This window comes from Sceloporus undulatus, chromosome 2, assembly GCF_019175285.1.
Source record: "Sceloporus undulatus isolate JIND9_A2432 ecotype Alabama chromosome 2, SceUnd_v1.1, whole genome shotgun sequence".
NCBI classification, from domain to species: domain Eukaryota; kingdom Metazoa; phylum Chordata; class Lepidosauria; order Squamata; family Phrynosomatidae; genus Sceloporus; species Sceloporus undulatus.
This window is the reverse complement of record NC_056523.1, coordinates 125720918-125746700: the sequence shown is the minus strand read 5'-3', so window position 1 is coordinate 125746700 and position 25783 is coordinate 125720918. Positions and strand designations below refer to the sequence as shown.

The 25783-nt window shown below is 41.7% G+C and overlaps 1 protein-coding gene across 3 annotated transcripts; it reads right to left on the bottom strand.

Annotated features, from left to right (window-relative positions):
* Positions 1-49: 49 nt before the first annotated feature.
* LOC121922157 (C-type lectin domain family 17, member A-like) lies at positions 50-25783 on the bottom strand. Of its 3 annotated transcripts, none has more exons than XM_042451192.1 (6): positions 25579-25783; positions 18583-18693; positions 17644-17778; positions 14479-14627; positions 10882-10979; positions 50-1028 (listed from the first exon to the last, which is right to left on the bottom strand). In XM_042451192.1, exons 1-6 carry the CDS (start codon positions 25595-25597, stop codon positions 851-853), a joined length of 690 nt encoding a protein of 229 aa, XP_042307126.1. In that variant the 5' UTR covers positions 25598-25783; the 3' UTR covers positions 50-850. The 3 variants fall into 3 exon arrangements, with proteins under 3 accessions (XP_042307126.1, XP_042307127.1, XP_042307125.1); XM_042451193.1 differs by lacking the exon at positions 50-1028 and adding an exon at positions 7065-7266 and having other exon boundaries at positions 25579-25780; XM_042451191.1 differs by lacking the exon at positions 50-1028 and adding an exon at positions 7743-8210.

Below are 25783 nucleotides of genomic sequence, written 5' to 3'. Positions count from 1 at the left end.
CTCACATTTGGAGTAAATCCCAACTCTTTTTGGTCCAGATTAAAGCCCTGAGATGCTGAATTTGATTTGACTCCAATTGTCCTATTTGTCTTCTAGACAGCATTCTGTGAAGATGAAGTAAGATAATTTTATTTGGCCTGCGTAGATATGCCCTTAGTCTTGACTTAATAATTAAATCTTGGATTTAATTGCTGACCATATTTGGAACAGCCTCTTACTATGCTTGCTGATCATTCTAGCTATATTCTCTTCCTGTTCCTTGACCATTTGCAATTATTATTTGCACTGCTTCTTCCATACCTTGGGGGAGGTATAGGTCACATTTTCTTCTTTTTAAAAAATAAAATTTTCAGAATCATCCAGTTACAATCTGCACTTTGGGATGTCTGAATCAAAGCTAAAGTTGAACAATTTGCTCCTCTACTTTATGTGCCATTAATATTTCACCATGCTACTTGGGCTATCAGGCTATTTGCACTCATCTTTCTCTTATTACTGATGATCTGTCATTCTTTTTAACACCCTTTTCTATCTGAAATTCAGTTTCAGAATTGCCTTTTCCCCTTTTTCTCATTTCCTTCCTACAGACTTCTGCTGTTTATAACATCTTTAATTATATCTCATTCCCTTTTATTTTTTTTAAAATGTATATTTCCTTTTTCATTTTCAAGTCTTGCTTTTTTTTTTTTAGCATCTTACATGGCTGGAACAGACCCTCATGACTTCTATGCTTTTAAAAAGATGACAAAGAAACAATTTATTTCTGCCCCTGTCTTGTACCTACAGGCGTGAAGTGAATGGAGTGGAAGGACCTAGTAGGGAAAAGCACTCATAAATGATTCAATCCAGTTCAGATCGTACATGAGTAATTATGGGAGTTCACCAAGGCTGAAGGGAGGCACAGCAGCAAATTCTCAGCCATTCCAAAATCCTTCAGGAGAAGCCAATAGTCACAATACAGAACCACAAGGGAAAGACAAAGAAACACAAAACTGAAGCCAGTCCAGAGGACAAGAATCCAAATAAATCTACAAACAGAAAGAAAACAAAAGTGCAAAGTTCAGAATAACGAAAATGGTGGGATTTAAAGATGTTTGATCTTTAGACACCAGGTGCTTGATTGTTGAGCATTTCTTATTTAAGAGGTATTGGCTTTCCCCCCACTGTTTCTTGTCCCAACAATATTCCACAAATGATGAGAGTGTCTTCCCAGTATCCCCCAACTCTAGCTGAGGTGGGGGCCCACCCTGGTTTGATGGAGTTCCCCATCAAATACATTGGCCATTAGCTGCTTAGATTAGGCAGGGCTGGGGAGAGAGAGATGGAGTCCTTTCTATACCTGACTCTTGTGCTTCAGATTCCTCAGAATCTATGGGGTAATTATAATTATTATTTATATCCTGCCTTCCTCCCAGTATAGGGATGCAAGACAGCCAAAATTTTTAAAAACAGTCCAAGTTAAAACAATACAAAGCATTAAAAATACAAAGTTTAAAAAACAATTATACAGTTTTAAAAAGTTAAAAACATTACATATGAAAATGGAAAAACTCTTCATAAAACTCTTATACAGTCTTATACAACACCCACGCCAGCGTGAGAAAGTCTGATGGCACAAACATGTTTTAGAGATAGGAAAGCAGGTACAACAAGCCCAGCCAATAACAAATGGAAATATGGCACAAACCCTATCTCTGCACAACTCTGCACAATCAACCAACGCATATGTAAAACAGGGTAGGTCACTAGAAAAAGAATCCCTGTAGTTTATTATGCTATATGTCCACCCTGTAATGCCACACCATCCAACACAGATGAAAAATGAGACACATGCAGAGGCATCCCTTGGAGGTGTGGGGAGTGCATACCACACTGGGTGACACCTTAGAGAGGGGATGAACACTTGGTGGGGCAGTCACTCACTCAGTGGCATCCCTAGGGTTGGTGTCACCCAATGTGGGAACTCATGGTGTTCCCCCCCCCCATTGACCTCCTCCCATTTCCCGCCATACAGAATCCTTAGTAATGCTTTTTTGCACTAATGATACTTGTAAATCATAATTCCCATATACCACTGAATGTAATGTTAATAGTTGTGACACAAGCAACTAGCAAAATTAAAACTATACCTTCAAATTGCAATATCATACGCATAACCTAAATGTATTTAATATACATAGTGAAGATTTGGTTAAAATGTAATATTTTTAAAGAAAAAATTAAAATAATATTTTTCAAACATTTTTTTAAAAAAAATATTTTTAAAAATTTGAAATTTGAAATTTTAATTTAAAAAAATTCTCAGGCACCTCCTTTCTTCTACCACTGAGCTTTGCCTCACTCCCACTATCTCTTAAAGCATTTTAAAGAGATAGAGGCAAATGCCACAATGTTTTCATCAAAATACAGGTGTTTGAGGAGCAATGGTGTAACCTCCCCCCTTAAGGTGTCACCTGGCGCGGTCTGCCCCCCCCCGCACCTTCTAGTGACAACACTGCACTCACTGTCTGTTCTAAGACCTCTCCAGCCATTCCACCCCCAGCCAGAGCAGAGCAAAAGGAGTTTTTACTAGTGGTGGCAGCAGTGGCAGCCATAGCCTCTTCCCCTTTTGCAAAAGGAAAAATGTCCATGGCCATCCCTGCCACCATCGCCTCTCTTTCCTGTTCAGCCAGCAGCTCCACCAGATCCACAAGGGGCTGCCAGGCAGCAGCAGTACCCCATCTCCATCATGGCAGTGACACCCTGGCTGGCAAAGGGGGGTGCCTGAGGTGTGTGCTGGGCATCCTGAGGGTAGCAATATGAGTTACCACACTGGGGTAACACCAACCCTAGTGATGCTACTGGACACATCAGAGTGTGGCCAAGATGGCAAAAGTTATCAGTGAAGATATACACACATGCTAGGAGAAGTTGTGACAGTTTGCTTTTCTCTGGGCTCACTGGGAAGGGCAAGATTCCACTCCTTCCTCACCAAATGAGTTAACTGAGTTCAAACTACTTTTCCATTTTGAACTCAGTTTGCACCAACTGAAGTAAGCTGAGGACAAAGAAAGAAAGTGGGAGGTGGAGAGAGAAACTGGGACATTTTAAAGCATCTGAAAAAGTGGGACAACACTCATCATGGTCTGTCTCTGCCAAATCAGGACAGTTGAAGGGTATGTTAATGGCTGACTAATTCCATCATAAAATGAAAGAAAATAAAGGACACACATGAACATCCTGCCTGTAAATGCCTTCCTCCTGCAGGTCAAAAAGGCTAGTGAAAAAGAAATGTTGTGAAACTGGTTCTGTAGAATGAAAGACACTCCCAAAAGCATTATCATTAGTCAGCACAGCTCAGTGTCAAAAACCACAATTGGTTTTTAAGAATTGTCACAAATGTGGTCTGAAAAATGCTGGGATACAAAGACCAAAGCGGTTTGAATACAAGATAACAAAGAAGTGGCTGTGTAGTCTCTTCAATCATAAAAAGGTGGAAGGGAGGGAGAGGGGGAAAGAGAATGCAGCAGTATCTTTAAGACTAACTGGTTTTTATATTTGCATGAGCTTTTGTAGATATAAAACCCACTTCTTAACAAGGAGGAATGAACCATGTTTTCCTGCCTGAAATCAGGCAAAAGAGGATTTCCTAGCAACAGCTATGGGCACATCTCCAGATTTTGTCCTGTTTTTTCTAGTTTTATACTGGGTTAAAATAAACTTATCTGCAAAACTGGGATAAAAAGCCTCTGATCATACCACAAACTGACAGAAAATATTGTGGAATAAGCAAAATGTGTATGCAGAATAAAATCAGAAGAACCAGGAACAAAATCTGGGGCTTTCTTTTTAGTCGGTCTGGTGGATACACAGTGAGATACCTTAAGGTAAGATATCCATATTTCGTGCAACAGTTTAATAGTAACTGGACAAATATTGGAATAAATCCAGTGTCAGGTCAGTCTGAAGTAGAGACACTAAAATCTATGGGAATTAAATTAGATGTTCGTTTCATTCAACATTTCCCTATAAGCAGGACAAACGTTGGATTTAGCCCATTGTGTACAGCTCGGAAAGGCCCTGCAGATCATTCCTAACAACAAAATAGTTTGCTATCTGGTTGCTATTTCTGTGGCTTGTCTCTCTAGTCTAATGTACCTTTTATTTAACTTGTCAATAAAACCTTACTTTAAACAGCTCTCTCAGTTTGAAATCTAGTCTTTCAAACTTATTGTTTTCACTTTCTTATTCACACCCTTCTTCATTCTCAGAATTGTGAATTATTTCTGCCAGGCTGGCTAACACCTTTGCTTTTTCAATTAACTCCTGTTGGCCAAAAGTGGATCCACAGATGACTTCCAGTTCTTTCAGAAGCCTTATAAAATAGAAATATATTATAATCATATTCTAGATGGGTTTTTCTGCTGTGAACATCAAAAGATCTGTATGCACATGGGGTTTTCTCTTATGGTAATTGCAGACTGACAAGACAGCTTATTCCATCTGCTAGCTACTGGAGAGCTAAGGAGGAAATCTCCCTTTCTGGACTGCAGCCTATTTGTTTTATGTTGATTCACTGTTCCAGCAAGGTGCATTCCAGTTCCAAAACTGGGAAACCACACCTTCAGTGAATTATTAGTTACTTTATATGGTTTCATACATCTCTAAAGAAAGAGCATCGGGATAAGATCTTTTTATATTTAATGCATGTCTTCATTGCCTTTTCAAATACTGTAATAGGCTTCCCAAGGTGGACTACAATATAAAACATATAATTTCATATATGTATACTGATCTGTATGTATGTTTGTTTTATAGTTTGGGACTGCCCCAAAACCAATGTTTTTGGAGCCATTTAAAAACACCTTTAAAAAGGTATAAAATAAAAAGGTGAAATCAGAAGTATGCAGAAAAATAATGCAGGAAACAATAAAACCAGTACAGGAACCTCAAACCATTAAATACTCTACAGCTATAGTAAAGGGAGATTGGTTTAAAGAGATACAACATTGTAAAACCACTAAAAAAGAGAGAGGAAACAACCCAACCAGTGGTGATGGTTAAAGCCACTAAATAGATCACAAGATGCCTGGAAGGATACACAAACCAAAATGTAGAACTTGGAGGGGAACCTGCAGCTCACAGGCTAAGGACAATATTACAGTACATTATAGCACTATTATTCTACTTTAACTGCTAAGGCTGTTTCCTGTGGAATCCTGGGATTTGCAGTTTAAGGAGGGGCTCTTTAGCATTCTCAGCCAGAGAGCTCTTAGGCCTCACTACACTGCAAATCCCAGAATTCAACTGGAGAAAACAATAACAAAGTGAAATAGTAGTGCTATAACAGTGTATTGTGATATTTAATCTAGCCTACATCTGGAATCCAACCCAAAGGCCCCTTCTTTGATTCCTCCCTGAACCTGCTCATACTCCACCACCTTGGCTGCTTCCCATCATACAATGGAGACAATAGTATGTCCTCTCACACATGTTTGTTTCATAAAAGTCATTCGAGTCAAATGCCACAAACAATAAAAATTGTAAACCCTCAAGAAAAAGTTTCTGGGTGTATATATCTCTAATTGTTTCTCCGAAGAAGCCAAGGCCAACCTTAACAATGGCTTGTTTTGCATGATTAGTGTAAAACACAATATTGTTGCCATGCAGTTTGAGGCTGGTCGGTGGGAAGTTTGTTTTATGGAAAGAAGAGAAGTACTAGAAGGCTAATGGTTGGGAATGAGCCTTCATACATACATACTGTAAATATTCATGTACAAGTCTAGAAAATTTAGTAAAAAAATTGACCCCAAAACCCTGAGTCAACTTATCCATGGGTCATTGTAAGTACAGTGGGACCTTGGTATCGGTTCCAGGATCCCCATGGAGAACAAAATCTATGGATGCTCAAGTCCTATTAAATATAATGGCCAAGCAAAATGGTGTCCCTTATGCAAAATAGAAAATCAAGGTTTGCTATTTGGAATTTATACTTTTTTGGAATATTTTCAAGCTGTGGATGCTTGAATCCATGGATAAAAAATATCCATGGATAAAGAGGGCCAATTGTATTGTACTTTAACTCTAATTTAAAAAATAAAATTAAAAACCCTCCCCTGTGGAAAGGTAATAATGGCGGGTTACAGACCGCCGAAAAGCAGCGGCCTGCAACCGCCCCTTTCCCAGCCGGATCAGGGCCTCAGTGGCCAGAGCGGCAGCCGCTGAGGCCCCGATCCGCCTCTTTCCAGGCTGCGGGGAAGCGGCAAAAGGCCCCTTCCTCACAGCCTGGAAAGGAGTGTCCTTGAGACTTCAAGCCCCAAGGACACCTCCAGGTGGGGGGGGAGGAGGAGAAAGGGGCCGCTTGGTCCCTTTCTCCTCTGCATCACTGGACACAGTCGTCTGAAGGCTGCGCCCAGCGACGCAAACGGCAAAAGGAGCTCCGTTTCGGAGCTCCTTTTGCGGCCGGGGAAGGGCGTCCATGCCGCCCCGTATAGAGGCGGCGCGGTCATGACATCATAATGGCAGCGGCTGTGTGGAACGGCCGCCGACGCCCCCATTTTGTGTGCACTCCGCACGTGCTAGGGTTGGGGCGTCGGAAAGGACCCCCTTTCGAACCCTTGACGCGCGGAGCGTACACTTTTAGGCCTGTTTGTAACGGGACAATGTAATCTGTTTGGGAGCACTGACCCCCCCCCCCTTATCAGCCAGCCTTTAAGGTGAGCACAAACAGTTAGCCTGCTGGAATTTGTAGTAAGTTCTTGGCATTGTTTTTCTTGCTCCATCTAAGATTCTATGTACTGCCTCTTACATTTTATTCTTGACTTCCATGGGTCATATTAAAATCCATAGTTTTGGCTCCAAAACCTACCCTTAACTTATACATGAAGTCAATTATAGTTGCGTATATGCCTTCAAATGTGATGGTTTCAATTGCTTTAACTCACACCATGCTATCTGTATAGTATCAGGTCTTTCAATGGTATTCTTGATAGTCACTATTGCAGTATCTGGGAAATTGTACTTTCAAAAGAAACCAAGAAGGAGGATAACAAACCACAGAGTCTCCCTTATCCAAAATGCTTGAGACCAGAAGTGTTTTTTTTTTATTTTGGATTTTTTAACATACAAAACAGAACAAAATGTAATGCTTCTTATGCTTGTTGTTTTTCACAAATGTAATTGAAAGTATGCATGCAAGAAGATTTTGTTTTCTTGCTTGCATTATTTGTTCGGTTGACATACATGCATGACTGCTCAGCTGTTTTATTAACTCCTTTGGATTCAGTTCTGTTAAAAAAGAGTGATATGTATATTAGCTGCTGAAAGAGGAGGACCCATTTCTAAAGTATCAGTTAAGGAAAACGTGAGGTCACGTTGGCCAAGATACAACAGCAACATGGTGACTGAAAAGCCCCACCAGTGCTACTACGCTTTTCCATTCTGTGGCTTCACAATGTAGCTTGAAAGTGCTGGGGTGCACCCTCATAGTCAGTGCCCAAGGAGCTGGGAAGGCTGCATTTGGGCAGCTAGGGAAAAGGGACAGCTCTCGCTTTTCTGGACTTCCAGCTTAATGCATATAGTATAATACTGGTGAGTTTGGGAGAGCAATGCCTCTATCCTCTTCCCTGGATTGTCTGTTCTTTCTCATTAATACCTTTTCTCCTCATCTGTGAAATACTGGAGGGTATACCACCAGGGCTGTCAAAAGCAAAACTCAGCCCTGTCAAAAGAATAAAAATAAAAATAAAATTCTTGCCTCCCCCTCCCCGCAGCTAGGGTTGCCAAGTTTTTCCAAGTGGAAATGTAGGTCAGCCTCTCTGTAGCAAGACTACCTCAAGACTGGCTGCTACATGTGAGACAGGCCTATATAAAGCCTGTTTCACGTCTTATGAAAGGAGGGCCTCTTGAAAGAGTTCCAGGCTCCCATGAGATTAGAGATCTTGCTGGAGCCTAGAATTTCACAAGAGGCCTCTCTCTTGCAATACTTGAGGCAGGTTTTATACAGCCCTGTCTTATGTACTATTCATTTCAGTTGCCTGGCCATACAGAGTTGAGAGCAAAAAGAATGAACAATAACCACACTTGCAGAAGATAGACACCCCCCCCAAAGCATTTGGCATGTTATATAAGGCCACCCACTGTGTACCAAATAATTGGGGATTGAACTGTTGAAAGTGCTGTTGATGTGCACACTTGCTTTTCTCACTGGATCAAAAATATGGAATCTGGAGCTGTGGTTTCCCAAAGACAAAAACATACACAATAGTCAGGCCAGTCTGGACTGCTGCTGATAGGCACTGATCTGCACCTTTTAATATATCTAAATTATAGGCTCTGACCTGCACCTTGATATCAAAGTGCATCTTGACCTGAGTAGCTGCATGGCCCTGGCATGACAGGTTCCCACTGAACAAGGGGAAACCATGGGTTTTGATATGTAAACGAATTTCCTTTCCCAGCTCTGAAAATGGATGGGATCATGCAGGAGCTGCTTTAGCTGCTATCAGGCAGATGCCTTAAGGAAGTGTCTCTCTTTGTGATTGAGGGGGAGCCATCTGAATTAAAGGAATGGCATTTGCATAGCCATTTGGGTCCCTACTCTAGCGGAGACATTTGGTGAGATCAAAACATGGGCCTAAGATGTGAAATACACTTCAAACAGTTTCCTTAGAAGACTGATTGCCCTTTGTCTAGAGACCCTGTTAAACCTTTTAAAAAGTCTCCTAAATTTAGGGATGGGCTGCCTGCCGCTCTCAGGTCATTTGCAGCCAGAATCTATGTCAGTCTGAGATTCTATCGCTTGAAGTCAGAATCGCTCTGACCTGGTCTGCAAAGCCTTAATCATTAAGCAGACTTACAAATCCTCACACAAATTGGACTTCCCAAGATCGAACCTCTACATAAGGTGAGTATTACCTTAGTGAAGTCTATATCTATCCCACATCTAACATGTTATTTCCTGAGCCTTGTATGAATGCATGTGCGTATTTGCCTGTGTGTGTTTGAATCCCTGTTTCTAATAAAAGAGACATTGATTGTACTTAGAGCCTCTGCCTCATTTCTGGATTTCTAGTTCCTGGTATACAGACTGAAGGGGCGATCCCTGAGGTGTGGTAACAGGCCTCCTCTTGTGACCTTGAGCTAATTAAATTCACCATTGATAATTTGGTCACTGTTCACTGTTACACTGCACTCTTGTAATTACCTCCCGCCCCAGCCTTGCTGTGAGAATACTTGCTGTCCTTGCCAGCGTCAGTACTTTGTCATTCAGATTCATGGACTACCTATAAACTGAACTGAAACACCATTTATAATCTCCAGAGTAATATTGTGAAGTGAAAGGCTTTCGTGGCTGGAATCCATAGTTTTTGGGATGCCAGCCACAGAAGCTGGTGCAATGTCAGGAATAAACTCTTTCAGAATACGGCCACATAGGCCGAAAACCCCACACAAAAAACTAATTTTACATTGGCCCTTATCACACGTGAAAATTGGAACTCTAATCTGAAGCCATTCCGAAGCAAAGGGGAAGCAGAGTCAATTTGAATCCAGGCAATTCACATGATTAATTATCTCACGCGAAGAGCGAAATTCTGGTCATTCCTGAGGCAAAGTGGAGCAAGTGCAAAATAAATTACCACACCAGACAGATTCAACTATTCGAATTGGCACCCTTGCACATGCTCAGTGGGGCTTTGGACACTGTCATCCTTCCCTGTTACCTCCGCTTACCCCTTCCTTAGCACCAGGATGCAGGGGGCCGGGGGGGGGGGGGGGGCGAGATTGGGTGAAGCAGGAGGAGGAGGAGGAGGAGGAGGAAGCAGAAGGATGCAGGGGGCCACTGGGGGCAGATCAGATCTCGGATGAGTCCATATTTTTGTTTTCCTGGTTGGAGGGCTTGGGTTTCTTCTCTTCTTTCCTCACTTCTTTTGAGGATTGGGCTCCCTGAGGATGGAGGGCCCCTTCCCCTTGTTCTTCTTGTTTTGGTTCCCTGGCTATCTGGTCCACTGGTTGCCTCTCTCTCTCCCCCTTTCTCCGAGGATTTAGGTGCTGGCTACCCACCTTTTGCCTCTGTTTAGGCGCATTTGGTGGCCTCTCTCTCCCTCCCACTCCCAGGAGTTTTTGTGCCAGTCTCCCTGTGGCCTCTCTTGGCTCCGTTGGCGTCAGTCTCCCTATAACCTGTAAAGGAGGAGGAGAAGGATGCAGGAGCAGGACGCAGGGAGCCAAGGGGTGTGAGATCAGGGTGATCTTCCACACCAGACCAATTCGGATTGAAATCGAAGTGAGCTTGGAAACAATTTTTATGCATTCGCTTTTTACCGAATTCACAAAAATCAGGAGTCACTTTGGATTGACTGTGGATCTGCCTCAGAACTGCTCCCCATACATCACACTTTAATATGAATTTGCATGGTTGGACTAGGAGTGACTTCAGATTTGAGCTGCAAAACCCATCATGTGATAAGGCCTGTTATCTGCAATGGAATGGGGAACTTTTGGCTCGCCAGATGTTGTATTGCAGCTCCCAGCACCCTAGCTATAATATAGCAAATGATGACAGATGATGGAAGCTGCAGTGTAACAATACCTGCAAGACCACAAATTGCTTACTTCTCTTAGCACAGTAATCATTCACTAAATTATGCCTGATAACCTCTGGAATTATCTCTCATTAGGAACACACTTCTAGGGTTTGGGTTTATTTTTCATGGAAGAGATACTACAAAGGATGCACTTATTTCCCTCCTAATGTCACTGGTAATGACTGACCCTCTCCCCACCTTGTATCTTTGGCAATCTTCTCTGACACTTGTTCCATCTCATCTGTCACTAAAACAAACAAACAAACAAAAAAAACAGTTGCAAGAAGAAAAGAAGCCATCATAAGAAAACACAACTTACGTGTCTTGTACAGGTGTATCATCTACCCAAAGCCAATGTCCTTTAGCATACCTTCTGAGGCCAAGCCAGTAACTAGAATTCTGTTGATGATTCAGAAACTTTCAGGAAGAAATGAAAACATAAAATATTTGATCAGTGTCTGATGCCATGTCTCAAGTCCCCATCAGTTAAGGATGTTGGTGAAGTTCACCTGAGTCTGGTAATAAATAGTCAGGGTTCAAAAAATCCTCCCAAAGAGGACAGGTTTTAAAATGCCTGGTCTCTTTCCCCACTTCTACCCAAATCTGACCTGAAGAAATAGGTAAGACTTCTACTCCAGAGGTGGGGAACAAATGGCTTTCAGATAGTAAAACATTCAATGGTGATTATGAGGATGATGTTGTCCAACATTTGGAGGGTTACACATTGCCCTGCCTGTCATATGCATATAGACTATCCTTCTTCATTCTCAGGAGTCTGACTCTTTTGTTAGCTCTTCATTTACAAGAGGACAATGTTGGAGGTTCTGGGCCCCCACTATGGGTTCATGCCTGACTGGACAGATTGCTGCGGGCCACCATTTACCTTCACTGTCCAGAATGACATTAAAATAAAGGAAAGTAAATGGCAACTGATGGCAATTTGTTCTGGAGTTGTGGGAAAGCCAGAGGCAGCAAGAACTGTCTGAAAATGACAGTACCTGCCAGGTTATCTGTCCTGCCTCTACCCCCCTGTAGAGTACCCCTGTACCCACCCCGAATCCAGCATGAATTAATGGGACATATACAGAAAACACCAGAGTTTACTGGAAACTACACCGCAAAGTGTGAGATTTTAATGTCCACATTAAAGGTGTTTTGTTTTTTTTTAACTGCAAGGTGCTGCTGATTGGGCCCTGTATCATGTATCCTGATCATTCCAGATTTAGGGAAAATGCCATGCACCATGTGTCCTAGTTGGCACATATTCAGGGGCAATTCATTTTTTCCTCTTGTGTAGACTTGGCCAGGGTCAGCCCTGGCTAGTACTTGGATGGGAGATACCAACCAATGCCAGCTGCTGTAGGCTAAATCTCAGTGGAAGGCAATGGCAAACCACTTCAAAGTACTGTTGGCCCTCCGTTTTTGCGGGAATCTGTTCTGGACCCCACCCCACCCCTCGTGAAAACAGGGACTCGCCAATATTCAAGCCCCATAGGCTTGAATGAGGTGTGTGCCTGCGAGCACGTATGCGGGGCGCACACTGTGGAAGCAAGCCCCATTGAAAATAACAGTCACCCCTCCATGAATGTTCAAGACTGCGGACTTCAAGAAGCCCTGTGAAATTAATGGGGTTGCCATGACTCAACAGGAGATTCTAAAGGAGGTAGAGAGATCTGCTGCTGAACTGGAAAAACTGTATATGGAACAACTGTCACTTGGACATTCCACCAAGCTGGACCTTTTGGAACAATGGTAAAAAGAAAGTCACAGCTGAAACAAACCTGTATCAAAGCCTGTTTGGAGTCTGCAAAAAGGCATATGGGACTCACAACAAACATGTGGACAAAGGTTCTCTGGTCTGATATGACCAAAGATTTTTTGGTCTTGTCACCAAACCCTATGTGTGGTACAAAGCCAACAATACTCATTGTCTTGACAACACCATCCATACAGAGAAACATGATGGTGGTAGCAGTATTTTGAGGGGATGCATTTCCTGAGCCAGTGCTGGGAAACTGGTCAGGATTAAGGGCAAAATGGATGGAGCCATATACAGGGCAATTTTAAAATAAAACCTGCTTCAGACAGCAAGGTAATTGGGAAAAGGTTAAATTTGTTCCCCGGCAAATAACTGGTTGTCTAACAGTCAGAAAACACCATCAGGAAGAATAATAGGTGAGCAGTCTTGTGCAATTTTCTCCCAGTAGTTGAATATCCTGAAGTGTTGTGAACGAATTGTTTTGCATAACACATTTTTGCATTCAAAATACAGGTTGATTCTCACTTATCTGTAATTCAGAAATCCAAAATACTCCAAAAGCCAAAACATTTTTCATGAGTGCCTGAAATGGTGACACCTTTGTTTTCTGATGTTTCAATGGCATTTTGTTTCATGCAGAAAACTGTTTAAAATATTGTATAAAATTGCCTTCAGGATATATATGTGTGTGTGTTTGTATATTAATCATAATTGAATTTTGTGTTTAAACTTGGGTCCCATCCCCATTATGTATTATATTCAAATACAGATATTTCAAAATCCAAATGAATAAATAAATGGATACAAAATATTTTTGGTCCCAAGCATTTTGGAAAAAGGAGACTCAGATAACTTTTTGCTCAGATAACAGTATTCTTGTATAAAAACACCTCTGTTTTCTGGACAGGAATCAACATTTCCTCTTCAGCAAACTTTTTACATGTGCATAAAATGGGATTTTTGTGCAAAAAGTATGTTTCTGCACAGAATAATTTGTCTGCTACACTCTGGTGCATTTGAATGTGAATATTGTAGAGGAATATTAGTTTCATCCTGCAACAGGGAGAAAACTGCCACACTTGTTCATCCTTGCCTGTGAGGATGAACTAATCAAGGATTTATATCTCTACAGCCAAAGTAATATTAGAGTGGTTTAAAAACTTATACGATTACCTAAAGACAGAGGTTGTGCAAAATATGCAGATATCAGAACTTGCTCTATGCTTATAATATCACTCCCCCTGCTCCTGCTGCTAAAAACTACATTGGCTGTTCTTTCTCAGTTATCTGAGTGGAATGAAACACCTAATGTGTATTGCCCTGTAAATATGTGAGAACAGGGTGGGAACTATACAAACATATGAAAGTTCACAGCAAAACACATGGAAAGGGGGGGAGGAGGAATGGTACCATCTTCAGCAGTTCCTGCCACTTGGCCAAACCTGATTCTAATCCAGGAAGAACAGAACAAATAGAAAAGGGTAAGGGAATCGGTGTAATCCTTAAAATGTAAAATTACATTTTAACCTGAGTTATAACTTTCACACAATTAGAAGGTGTAGGACTGTTCAAAGAAGGAGCAAATGTGATGTACCATGTGAGGGTTAGAATTAGAACTAAGGTGAATTCTTAGCCCTGTGTAGGTTAGGCCAGGATTAGGCAACTAGGATAGGTCGAGGGGTGTGTTCGCACCACACAATTATAGCACTTTGATACTGCTTTAACTTTCCTGCCATTATCCTATGGAATTCTGGGATTTGTAGACCTGAAAGCAATCATTCTGCAGTGGAAGGGAACACACTAAAGAATTCTAGAGACCTCACTAAACTATAGATCCCAGGATTCCATGAGATGCAGCTATGGCACTTAAAGTGTTATCAAGCTGCTATGATTGTGCAGCAAGGATGCACTGCAGAAAAGAAGTAAAAATGTCTGAAGATTGTGTAAGTGAGGGCAACTCTTGGAAGCCTCCAGGATAGGGAGTACATTTCTCTTTTTTGGTTAGAGGAAGATACAGGTCTACATAATCTGAAAGATCAAAGGTTTCAGAATTGGGTTTGGGAGTCCCAGGGTCACATTTTGCCCACCCTGGTTTGAAGTTCTGTTCTTCAGCTAGTTTCCTGCCCCTTGTTTACAGGAAAGACATGAGTGGCTCACCTTTTCAGTTGCATTGTCATGAACCACCACCAAGTGTGCACCAAGAGTAAAACAGACACTCTGTGCTTCTTCCCAGGTATGCTGATTACTGGAGAAGTAGTAACATGTTGTCTGGAACTTTGGCCAACCCTCTGGGCACCGAGGAATAACTGCAATGCACAGAGCCCTGGATAAGATAACATGGCACTGAGAGGATTCTGTCTTCCCAGATGAACAAGTACCACCAGCTTCAACTACTGATACAACTACCTCTTCACACCAGTTCAGATCTTACTGGACTCTGCATATTGTAGGTTCAGTGCTATCAGTGTGGATATATAATCTATTTAACGTCCAGCAGAGTACAAGCATGTCGTCTTTGGCTACCACAATGGATCATCGCATCAAGCTGTGTTTTACGGTGCATCTACACCGTAGAAATAATGCAATTTGACATCACTTTAACTGCCATAACTCAATGCTATGGAATCCTGGGATTTGTTGTTTTGTGAGATATTAGCCTAATGTCCCACCAAACTACAAATCCCAGAATTCCATAACACTGAGCCATGGAATTTAAAGTCGTGTCAAACTGGATTATTTCTGCAGTGTGGCAACAGCCTCTCACAACTAAGGCCTTTCTTGTGTCTTTACTTTTGGGCTGTATAGCTCTGAGCATAATCTTCTCTATTACCAACCTACTGTTCCCCAAGGGCATATGCCACAGCCCACAGGCACATGTTTCTCAGATCCAAAGAAAACAGAAGCAAATAACCAAATGTGATTTGCTATCTATCTACAGGCTTTGATTCTGTATAAAGAGAAGACAAAGGTGTATATTTTATGACACAGGTTTACAAACTCTGTTTATGTTTATTTTAGAATGAGATGAGTATTCTCCATGTTCTAACCACTCTCTTCATTCTGTTCAATTGAGTATTTTCCAAGTACTTGTATTACAAGTGATGTGGGCTCAGGGACGTAGCCAGGATTTTAGGAAGGGGGGGGGGGTCCAGACTAAGTGCCACCATTATAATGGGGCCTGGGTGTGGCGGCGCAGCAGCACACACCATTCATTTTTCTAATGGAAGGGGGGGTCCGGGCCCCAAGACCCCCCCTTGGCTATGTCCCTGGTGGGCTGCAAGCAAAACATATAAATGTAGTGCCATCATACAAAGCCACTATAATAATTCTAGAAATCTGAACAAAAATACATACAACATAAAAAAAACCCAAAGATTAAAAAGACAGCAGCAGCAAACTAAATATCACCCAAAGTCTGATGAGACCAGTGCACTTTCCTCAGCCTTCTAAATCATGGAAGATGTTTCTATCAACAGTTGCTTATTTGTTGTTTACTGGCTTTTGTTCCCACTTAGTTTTAGTTGCTATAAAAAAGAAAGATAATGTATTTTAAAAAATGATTTATTGCAATTATTTGAGGTGTTGCTGCCCTAGACTGGTGGAAAGGCCCAGCATAAATGCTTTAAACAAAATACCCTAGTAAAGAAGTTGCAAATTGAGCCTCTATGAGGAGGGTATTCCTCATCCCCAGTTCCATCATGGAAGATCTAATAGGAGCCTCTTTCCTGGTGTGAAGATCTGTTAGATATTTTCATTGTCATTCCTGTGTGAGGGAGTAGGGAATCCAGGCCTCTTTCCTTGTGTTATGATTCCAACCCTAATTGTCCCTCCCCCAAGATTTTAATTCTTTAAAATTAGGAATATTTCACTGCAGCTATGCAGTTAAAGTCACATCTAATTTGGGCCTCAGAAGGAGCCCAATTTAAGTACATTACATCCTAAATCATCTGCAGCAATGAATCTCCATAAGACCTCATCTTCCAGGGTAGGTGAGCAAACATGTTTTGTAAGCGTTGTAACCTAGAGATGATCTCACATAACATTTAGATGCCTGTCATCATCCCTCCTAAGATTTTTCCCCAACCCTTCCACTCAACACAGCCCTTTGATCTCCCCTGGATTTGGGCTGCCATAACTGATTGATACATCTCCCAGACTTTTGAAACCAAACCATATTTAGTTAAAGTTGAAGACAAAAGAGCACCAGTATGGTTTGAAATCCACTCAGCCACACAAAGGAAATGACAAACCTAAAATAAAGGCAAACGCAAGGGCAAGAAATATTGCCAAGAAAACCCAGTAACAGAGTTGCCATAAATTAGAGTCAACTTGAAGACAGGTAACAACAAGGATACATTCACTCCTACATCTGAAAAGCTTCTTGCAGAAAGGAGGAAACAATGGGGAGAAGAAGAAAAAAGAATTGTGGCAGCACCTTTAATAATAACTGGTTTTTATTTTTTACATAAACTTTTGTGGATGTAAACCCACTTCTTCATATGCCGTAAAAAGTGTAGAGTAAGGAAGTTATTTTTTTTCAAGAGGAGCCCACCTGCTGTGATTATGTATGATTCTGGGCCAAGTGAGAGAACCTACTGTATGTACTCATGTACAAGTCTAGAAATTTTAGTCAAAAATTGACCCCCCCCCCAAAAAAACCTGAGTCAACTTACCAACACGTCAATATAAGTACTGTAATTTAACTTATATGTGTGTGTGAATCATCCCCTGGCGAAAAACAAGAGTGTAGTCTGTTCTGGAAGCACTGCCCCCTCCCCTCTACCTTCTCATCCATCCAGCCTTTAGTGCGAGCACAAACAGTTATACCTGCTGGAATTTTGTAAATTCTTTGGCATTGTTTTCCTTTGCTTCATCCTTTACATATTTTCTTATATGCCCCTAAATTTGAACCTTGACCTTTCTACGAATCATATCAAAATCCATTATTTTGGCCCCCAAACCTGCCCTCAACTTATACATGAGGTTGACTTATAGTTTTATTTATTTATGTTTATTAGAGTACTTATACCCCGCCCTTCAGCCCTAAAGGCTATCAGAGTGGCTAGTTGAGTATATATGGTAATTCTGCTCCTTCTCTCTTCGCCAGCAGCATGACTCATCTGCAGTGGTGGGTGATTGGAAGAAGGCAAAAACAGTACAGAGACTGTCTTTTTTGTGGGCTGGCACGTTGGGTACACAGGAGCTTTTCTTTATTTGTTGTGGTACATTTGCAGTGTGGCATATAATTTGGGAACGGCAGTAGCTTGAATATTAACAATGGCATTTTGTGATGATGTCACACAGATCCATAGCTGAACTTACATTTCAAGAAGGCCAGGACAAAAGCAGATATTGCTATTAACAGGGCAGCGCACGCCAAGATATAAAGGAAGCCAATGGGTATTTTCCGAGAACTGCATCTTGTATTGTCAGTAAATGTGGTGAGGATGGACACATCTGTAAATAATCAACAATGAGCAAAGTGACTTTAATAGCACTGGATGGTTGCTACCAATCCAGAGACATGGAACCAGCACTTATAGAAATGAGATGGCTTATTAAAAATAATCGGAACCAGGAACAAACACAGCCCAACTACCCTGCAGAAGCTGGGGAAATTGGTAGGAGCTGAGCTCAAAAATGAAGACGTGTTGATGTGGGATGGCTAGAATTCCTTTACGTTTTGGTGCATGGTACATCATCCTATCAACTTCTGCACTTTCTAACCCTGGTACCTCTAATAACACTCAAGAGACCATATGCTGAGCAGAAGGATAAGAATCAAGTCCTGGACTATAATCTGGAGTAGGTGAGGTGTGGTTTAAAAGGTAGAATTAGAGCCTGGGTTCCATTCTTATTTCTTGGAGAAAAATGAGCCAGCAGGTAGATCTGAATGGATCTGAGTGGTGCTGAGAACATCTCACTATTATTTAAGAAGACATTTATCTTACTCTTCCTTTCAAAGTAGACATTACACAAATGATTTCCTCTCATGAAATATAACAAGCTATAAGTTATGAGAACTGAAAATTTCCAGAATAGTACCAACATGGCATGGTCACTCATCTAATGGGGTTCATCAACCAACACTTTGGTTGGATGGCTTGTGATACAGTAATTAGATAAAAGGAATTTATCTGGGGATGAGAGCTCAGAAAAATTTCTACATTGTCTCCTAAAACTCTTTTGTTCTCCAGACCAGAAAAATATGACTTAGCATTTGATACTCAAGAATTTTTGTGCTGTTTAAATATCTCTTACCTGGTCTGGCTGTCCTGGTTTGTTCTGGGATTTGTTGTGGCCATCTTAGCAAATGTGGAGGTATAACATTCTCATAATCCCTTTCAGAATTTGCAAGACTGACCTCAGACCCTAGATAAAGGAACAGTTAGTAAATGCAGGTCTTCAAAAGCATACCTTGTTTATTTAATCCCCATGATGTACAGGTGAAATGGCCATGTACAGAAGTATTAAGTATGAAGCACAGCATTAAGCAGCATGAATCAAAAGCTCTTACAGTGCCTGTAAACATATTCACTTGAAAAATAACAATTTCTGAAATATCTACTAGCAGTATACAACTGGTAACACAGATGCTTCTCCTTATGGTACACTGAATGTCACATGGAGGAGCTATGTATACTGTATGTGCAAACTGATTCTAAATGTCTGTCAAATAAGTACCAGGGAGTCTAGTCCAAATCCTAGAGAATCTAGACCAAATTTAGAGCAATTTTGTAGCCCCCACTCTAAGGAGGATTTTATGTTTTTTGTTTTTAAATTAGCCAATGGGAATACTTTGATTTTCAGTGGTGATAAATCCAAACAAGAAGGTAAAGAGATTTGGTCTTTGTACTGGAACACTAGATATTTCCAGTGAGGAATACATGTATTTCTTCCTCTATATAGCCATTAGGCACAGGGAATTTTAGTAGTGATAAGAACAGATGTAAGAGAACAACAACTATAAAATTGGATGGGCTATTGAAAAATGTTTTGATAGATGTGGCAGAAGAGATCAGAAACTGACCTTTTTCATATTATCTTCCTTTACAGATGTTTCTTTCTAACTACAGGCATACCTCAGTTAACAAAGCCTCTGATGAAGAAGCTCATTTTTACAAAGTCTTTTAACACTTGGTTAGAACCTCCTTTTTCTACTCATCCTCTGTCTACTTGGAAGATTTTGTTCATCTGGTTTATTTGTTTTTGTTTTTTGTAGAATTGGCATTGGCATGGTAAAGGATAGCTGGAGGAATACGTACTTTTGGTTTTGAGTTGCGGCTGAATGTCTGCAGTAAACAGACATGATCTTCAGCTGGAAAGGAAAGGAATTCTACAGCAGCCAATAGTGTGTGGCTGCCTAGCACAGGCAAAGTAAGCCTAAACTGTCTTCAGTCCCTGCATGAGTGTGCATGAATAGAAAACAGACAGAAAAATAGAAAGCAGATTAGACTACTCATCAATTGTCCTCAGCATGTTCAAATGCATAGATTTCTAAGTTTGGCCACAAAAATGGAAATTGTAAAAAATGTGAAGGCTGGTAAAAGGGGAAAAAACATTTCAAAGCAACTTTCAAGTGGTCTCTAGTAGGTTCAGAATGTTTTTCTTTACCTACAGATGGTGTACTTGACCTGGTCGTTTCAATTCACATGTGCATATGAAACATGTCTTTTTTTTTGTGGCATAAGAACCTATCCCTATTTTTTTCCATATTATTTCTGCCAGTGATACCAAATTTTCGGTTAAGGAAGTCGTGCCCATTAACACATCTACTTGTATACCTGGAAATGACCACAAGATGACCTGGAGCTACCTGAACTTTGTTATTGCTGTGTGCCTTCAAAATTCCCAACTTATGGAGACCCTAAAGTGAAGCTGTCACCTTGGGGTTTTGGGGGGGGGGGGGGTGGGGGGGGGGGGGGCAAGATTTGTTCAGATGGGTTTTTACCTTTGCTTTTAAAAGTGAACAGAAATCAGTGGCTAAATCTGTGTTAGATTCATAGGCTAGTGCAAGGGTAGGCAACCTTTTTAAGTCAGGGGCCGGGTTGCTGTCCCTCAGACAACTGGGAGGCCGAAGCCGGGGGGAGCTTCCACCACCCCAGGACCGCGTGCTGGGGGTGGAGCTTCCACCCACCGGGGGCGGAGCCGCATGCTGGGGGGCGGAGCTTCCACCCTCCGGGGGCCAGGAGGATGCCTCCAGTGCTGACGGCCCCCGCCGGCTTTTTTGCCGGCCTCTGACAGGGCCCGAGGCCCCATCAGAGGCTGGCAAAAAAAGTCCTAGAGGCCCGCTGCTGCTGCCAGGGCCCTCCAACAGGGCTCTGGAGGTCGCACCGGGCCTCCTAGAGGCCCGCTGCCACCGCCGAAGCCCTGTTGCAGGGCCCCGGCGACTGCAATGGGCCCCCTAAAGGCCTGCCGCTATTTTGTTTTTTAAAATGGCGGTGAAGTCTCGCGTGGTCTTTCCCGTTGTGCCCCACGACGGGACAGGTCACGCGAGACTTCCGCCGCCATTTTAAAAAAAGAAAATGGCGCCCGGAGTGGCGTGGAAGCGGGGCGGCAATCGGCGGCAGGACCGCGCCGGAGCCAGTGAGAAGGTCTCAGCAGGCCGCATCCGGCCCACGGGCCAGAGGTTGCCGACCCCTGGGCTAGTGATACTGCTTCATAATGTCAATACTGCAGTATTGCCATCTTAATACAGAATACTTCAGTGGTAGTCACTATCTTATTTTAGCTATTTCCTGAAATGAAAATAGGAAATCTACTACATGGAATTCTATTATGTAAGGAAGTAGGAAAATGTATACAACTTAAATGGAGCTAATTAAAAACCAATATAGCTTTTAAAAAGTTAGATTTCTTATATTAGAAAGTAATTGTCATGGTGAAGTCTTAGTCAAACTTGGGCATATGTCTGCCTAGTGTGGAGAAAGAAGTGTGTGTGTGTGTATGTGTGTGTGTGCGCGCGTGCAAAATAGATTCTTGGTTTAAGCCCCATCTGATGCATGCATACACAGAAACAGGGCTGGACTGAAGTCAGCGAGGCTAGCCTAGCACCCATGCAATTCTGTACAGGATCATGATCTCAGCCTGCTTTGCAATTCTCTCTGACTAGAAAAAGGTGAAGAATCTAGTCCTGCTCTTTCTCATAATTAGGTGTTATGACATTTCTTTTTCTTGCAAAGATGGTCACTTGTCATTTGTTTTAATATCCCTTGCCTTCTATACAAGATGGCAATGTCATAGCAACAGTTGAGGACTAAACAAGTGTTAATCTTTGTTTTCCATTGCAGACAATGCAAATTTAAGTGAGACTGTTGTAAGCTTATGCACAGATCTCTAGACTATGAGTAACCTCAGTTAATTTTTCCTTCTAAGTAAACATGCAGTCGGTCCTATCATAAACCTCTCTTGAAGCATGGAGGAAAAATTGTTCTTCTTGGAAACCCTAAAGCGACCCTATAATGGGGTTTTCTCGGCATATTTCTTCGGGGGGGGGGGTAACCACTGCCATCCTCAGAGGCTTAGAGAGTTGTTTTTGGTAACCCTAAAGTGACCCTATCATGGGGTTTTCTTGGCATGTTTCTTCAGAGGAGGTTACCACTGCCATCCTCAGAGGCTGAGAAAGTGTGACTTGCCCAAGGTCACACAGGAGGTTAAAAAATGACCGACTGACCGAACGACCGAACAAACGAACAAAAGAAAGAAAGAAAGAAAGAAAGAAAGAGAAGATGTTCGACAGAAATACCATGCAAGGGAGGGAGGGAGAAGAGAGAAAGAAAAAGACAGAAAAACAGAGCAATTGTTTCTTAAATTTCTGATTAATTATTTCTGATCAATTATTAGGATAGGAATTGAGGATTATTTGGAATTTACCAGTCCAAACACTGACTGTAGGCCTCTAATAGTTAAATTATAATAGGAGAGGATATTAGAAATATTAAACTGATATTGTTGTAACATACATCACCTTGAACTTTGTTTTTTGCATCCAAACAAGCTGCCTTTCTATGGGCTTTATGGTCTGCTTTTGCATCCAAACAAGCTGCATTTCTATGGGTCTCTGCACCCCTTCCCCAGCGGCATTGGAAACAGACGCTTTTCCCCTCCTCGCCAGCATATCTCCTTCCTATACACACATATCTAGCACAAGCATTCACACACATTCTATTAATCTAAAAGCATCAGCATTTGCACAATCTGTCAAAAAAAATGTTGCTTGCTTGCAAAGTGACCGGTGCGAGAGGGGAAGCATGTCCCACCCACTGCCCACCCTCTGCTCTGTCCACGTTAAAACACGAATACATTCATTCCCCAGTAGCTCTCCGCCCTTTCCCCAGCGGCATCGGAAACAGCCGCTTTTCCCCTCCTCACCAGCACTGGAAGCGGAAGGACTACTGAATGCAAAATGGTGCAAAATTGCATTGCTGCACCATGGGATATGTGGTACCTTCGAGGTTGGGGGGGATACCAGACCCGATGCAAACTTGCATTCCACACCAACACCACATCAAACTGACTGTGAATTAACCTTGGAATAAGATTTGTGAATTCGCTCGTTCACTGAATTTACCTATTTTTGGATTGATTTAGGATTGGCCCTGGAATGACCGCACAATGACAGCAATTGTGTGTGATAATCTCTTGCAAATTAATGTGAATACACACGATTGGGCTTGGGATGGCTTTGGATTGGCATTGGATTGACTGGAAGTTTTTGTTGTGTGATAACAGCCATTGTTGGATTACAATGCTCAGAATCCTTGACCACTGACCATGGTAGCAACTGGCAAGCTATGTTTGGGAAGCACTGGTCTGGAATTACTCGGGCTAAAATGCAAATAAATAAGCGGTTTGGAATATCAATATGCAAAGGGATCTTGGAGCACCATTGAGACTAACTGAAAGAAAGAAGTTGGTAGCATGAGCTTTTGTATACTTGAGCCTACTTCCTCAGATCCATGCAGTAGGCTGATGTCTATGAAAGCTCATGCTACCAATTTCTTTCTTTCAGTTTGTCTCAACGATGCTACAAGATCCCTTTTCCTCTGGGCTAAAATGGACTGGATTGATATAAGGTGCCCATTTCAGGTTTAAACATAAATACTTGTACCTTATATTCTCCATCACCCTGATGCTCTTGCATTACTACTCCTATCCCATTCCTTATTATGTGTCTTCATGTCTGGTGAGCCAGGCATTTAAAAAAAGAAGAAAGAGAGAAAGAAAGAAAGAAAGAAAAAAGAAAACCCAGGCAGAAACCCAGACAGATCACTCTGGTTCCTATGAAGCTGACATTATTTGAAATTGGCTACTGCTTTGGTTTAAGCACTGCTGTCTGGAGTTGCTGAAATGTGATGTTCCAGTCCAACAACTGCAGGGCCATAGTGGCTATTTCACACATTATAGGAAATGGCCACAGAGGATTGTTTCACACATTATGCAGAAGCAATTTTAAAAAATTTATCACATTTGTACCCCTTTCTTCCTACACTCTACAAGGAAATTTATATGAGATTATTTCATTATATCCTCACAATCACTGTAGGCGATAGACATAGACTGGTCTGTGAGAGTGTGGCTCAAGATGTCACAGGATTTCACAGCTAAGTAATGATCTGAATCTAGATGAAATCTAGCACTCTGCCTGTTATGCCACTTTGATCCTTTCTTCACACACACACACACACACACACACACACACACACTCTGATCCATCAATTACAACACATAATTTGAATGGCATTAAAACCCTTCCTTTTCCACCCAGGACCAGAAAACACAGAGTGATGTAATATCCAAAATGAATGTGAGAGAGGAAGTGAGGAATGACTGGATGGGCCATGTGATAGAATGTATGATTTACCCCATGAGTTGCGGGATTGCAATTGCCAACCCCTGCTAACTATGGTGATCTGTTCATAAATAGTGTAATTCTTCTAGGAAAGACACTGAAGAGGAAGTCAAAAAAGATACTGAAAATAGACTAGGACTGAATATACACAAAGGCTCTATCCCAGCTCCATGCAAAGCATCCTGCCCCAGATTGACCCTATTAACCTCACACTCATCCATTTTAATCCAAACTCAAATTGGTTTCAAAAACCACACAGTCCCCCACCCACCCTGATGTCACTTTGGTACAAAAAGCGTTTCTATCATGTTCATGTGTTCACTGTATCAAATTATTTTAGGTCACATGACTGAGGCAGCTGCATTTTTAACCCTTCCAGGCATGCACACAGATATAGGTATATTTGCATACCCATATAAACCAGTAAACTTTTTTGCTTCCCTGTCATTCTCACCACCCACCTGCACTCTCATTGGATGGTTTATACAGGATTCCCCCACCTTTTGACACCTCGTTTTTCTATCTTTGACACTTGCAAATTACTGACAAGTTCCGTTCATTCAATGAGGAATCCTCTCTTTCATCAGTCTCAAGGCTTGACTATGGAAAGAGAGGACCCCTGTGGACCCATCCTTGAATTAATGGAACCTGTCAGTGTACTGTAAGCTAATGGCATGCCATTTTGCAGATATAGAATTCCAACAGATTTTCTGGAAGAGTTCTGCTGCTCCCAAACAGGATAAGGAAATGCAGGAAATAAAAAAAATATATATCAGAGCATGTATGCAGATATTCATATATTCAGATATCCAAAAGACACCCCCATTTCAGAAGCTCTGCAAGCCTTTGGGTATTCAGATATGTGGATATCTGCATACATATATAAACTGAATTAAAAAATAAATGTCAACACCACAATTGCTAGATGTGGATGCCAAGGTAAACCCATTTGGGACCCTTTCTGCCATGAACTTTGCCCACTCCCATCCATCCATACACTGATTTTTTTTTAAAAATGGCAATACTGCATTTGCTGGACCTAGGTAACTACCCACCAACCTTTCCTGCCCTCCAACCCCCCAATCCCAATTCAGAGCACAAGGCACAGTCAGGTTCTCCCCTACAGTCAGGTTGCCTGGCTACTAAAAGTGAAAAGATGTTCTCCTTATCCAGTATTTTAGATGGATTTAGATTAACCCACCACCACCACCACCACCACCCAATCCCTTTAGATTTATTTGAATTTAACAGGGCAAATAGCTTCTGCTCTATCTTGCACAGGATGTGCCTATGTTCTGGACATTAGCCAAAGCATTCTGTTTCCCATCAAGTTTTCATCTTACTTTTTCAAAGCTGTTTCAGAGACTGGAGTAAACAGACCTCTTTCATGGCTATTTGGTTTTTACCTGGCCTTTGGTATGCCATTTGTTCTTCTCCTCCGGTGTAGTGGAGCTCCAGTGTTACAGGACAGTTGGGTCATTTAACATTCCTCCTCAAGTGAGCTGTGTGTCTATTTCCGCAAAGACAGTGACCCATTTGTAATGGAGTGGATCTCAACGGTTGTTGCGTCTTGCAAAACTCCCACCAGCTCTTCCTGTAGCTGAGAAACCA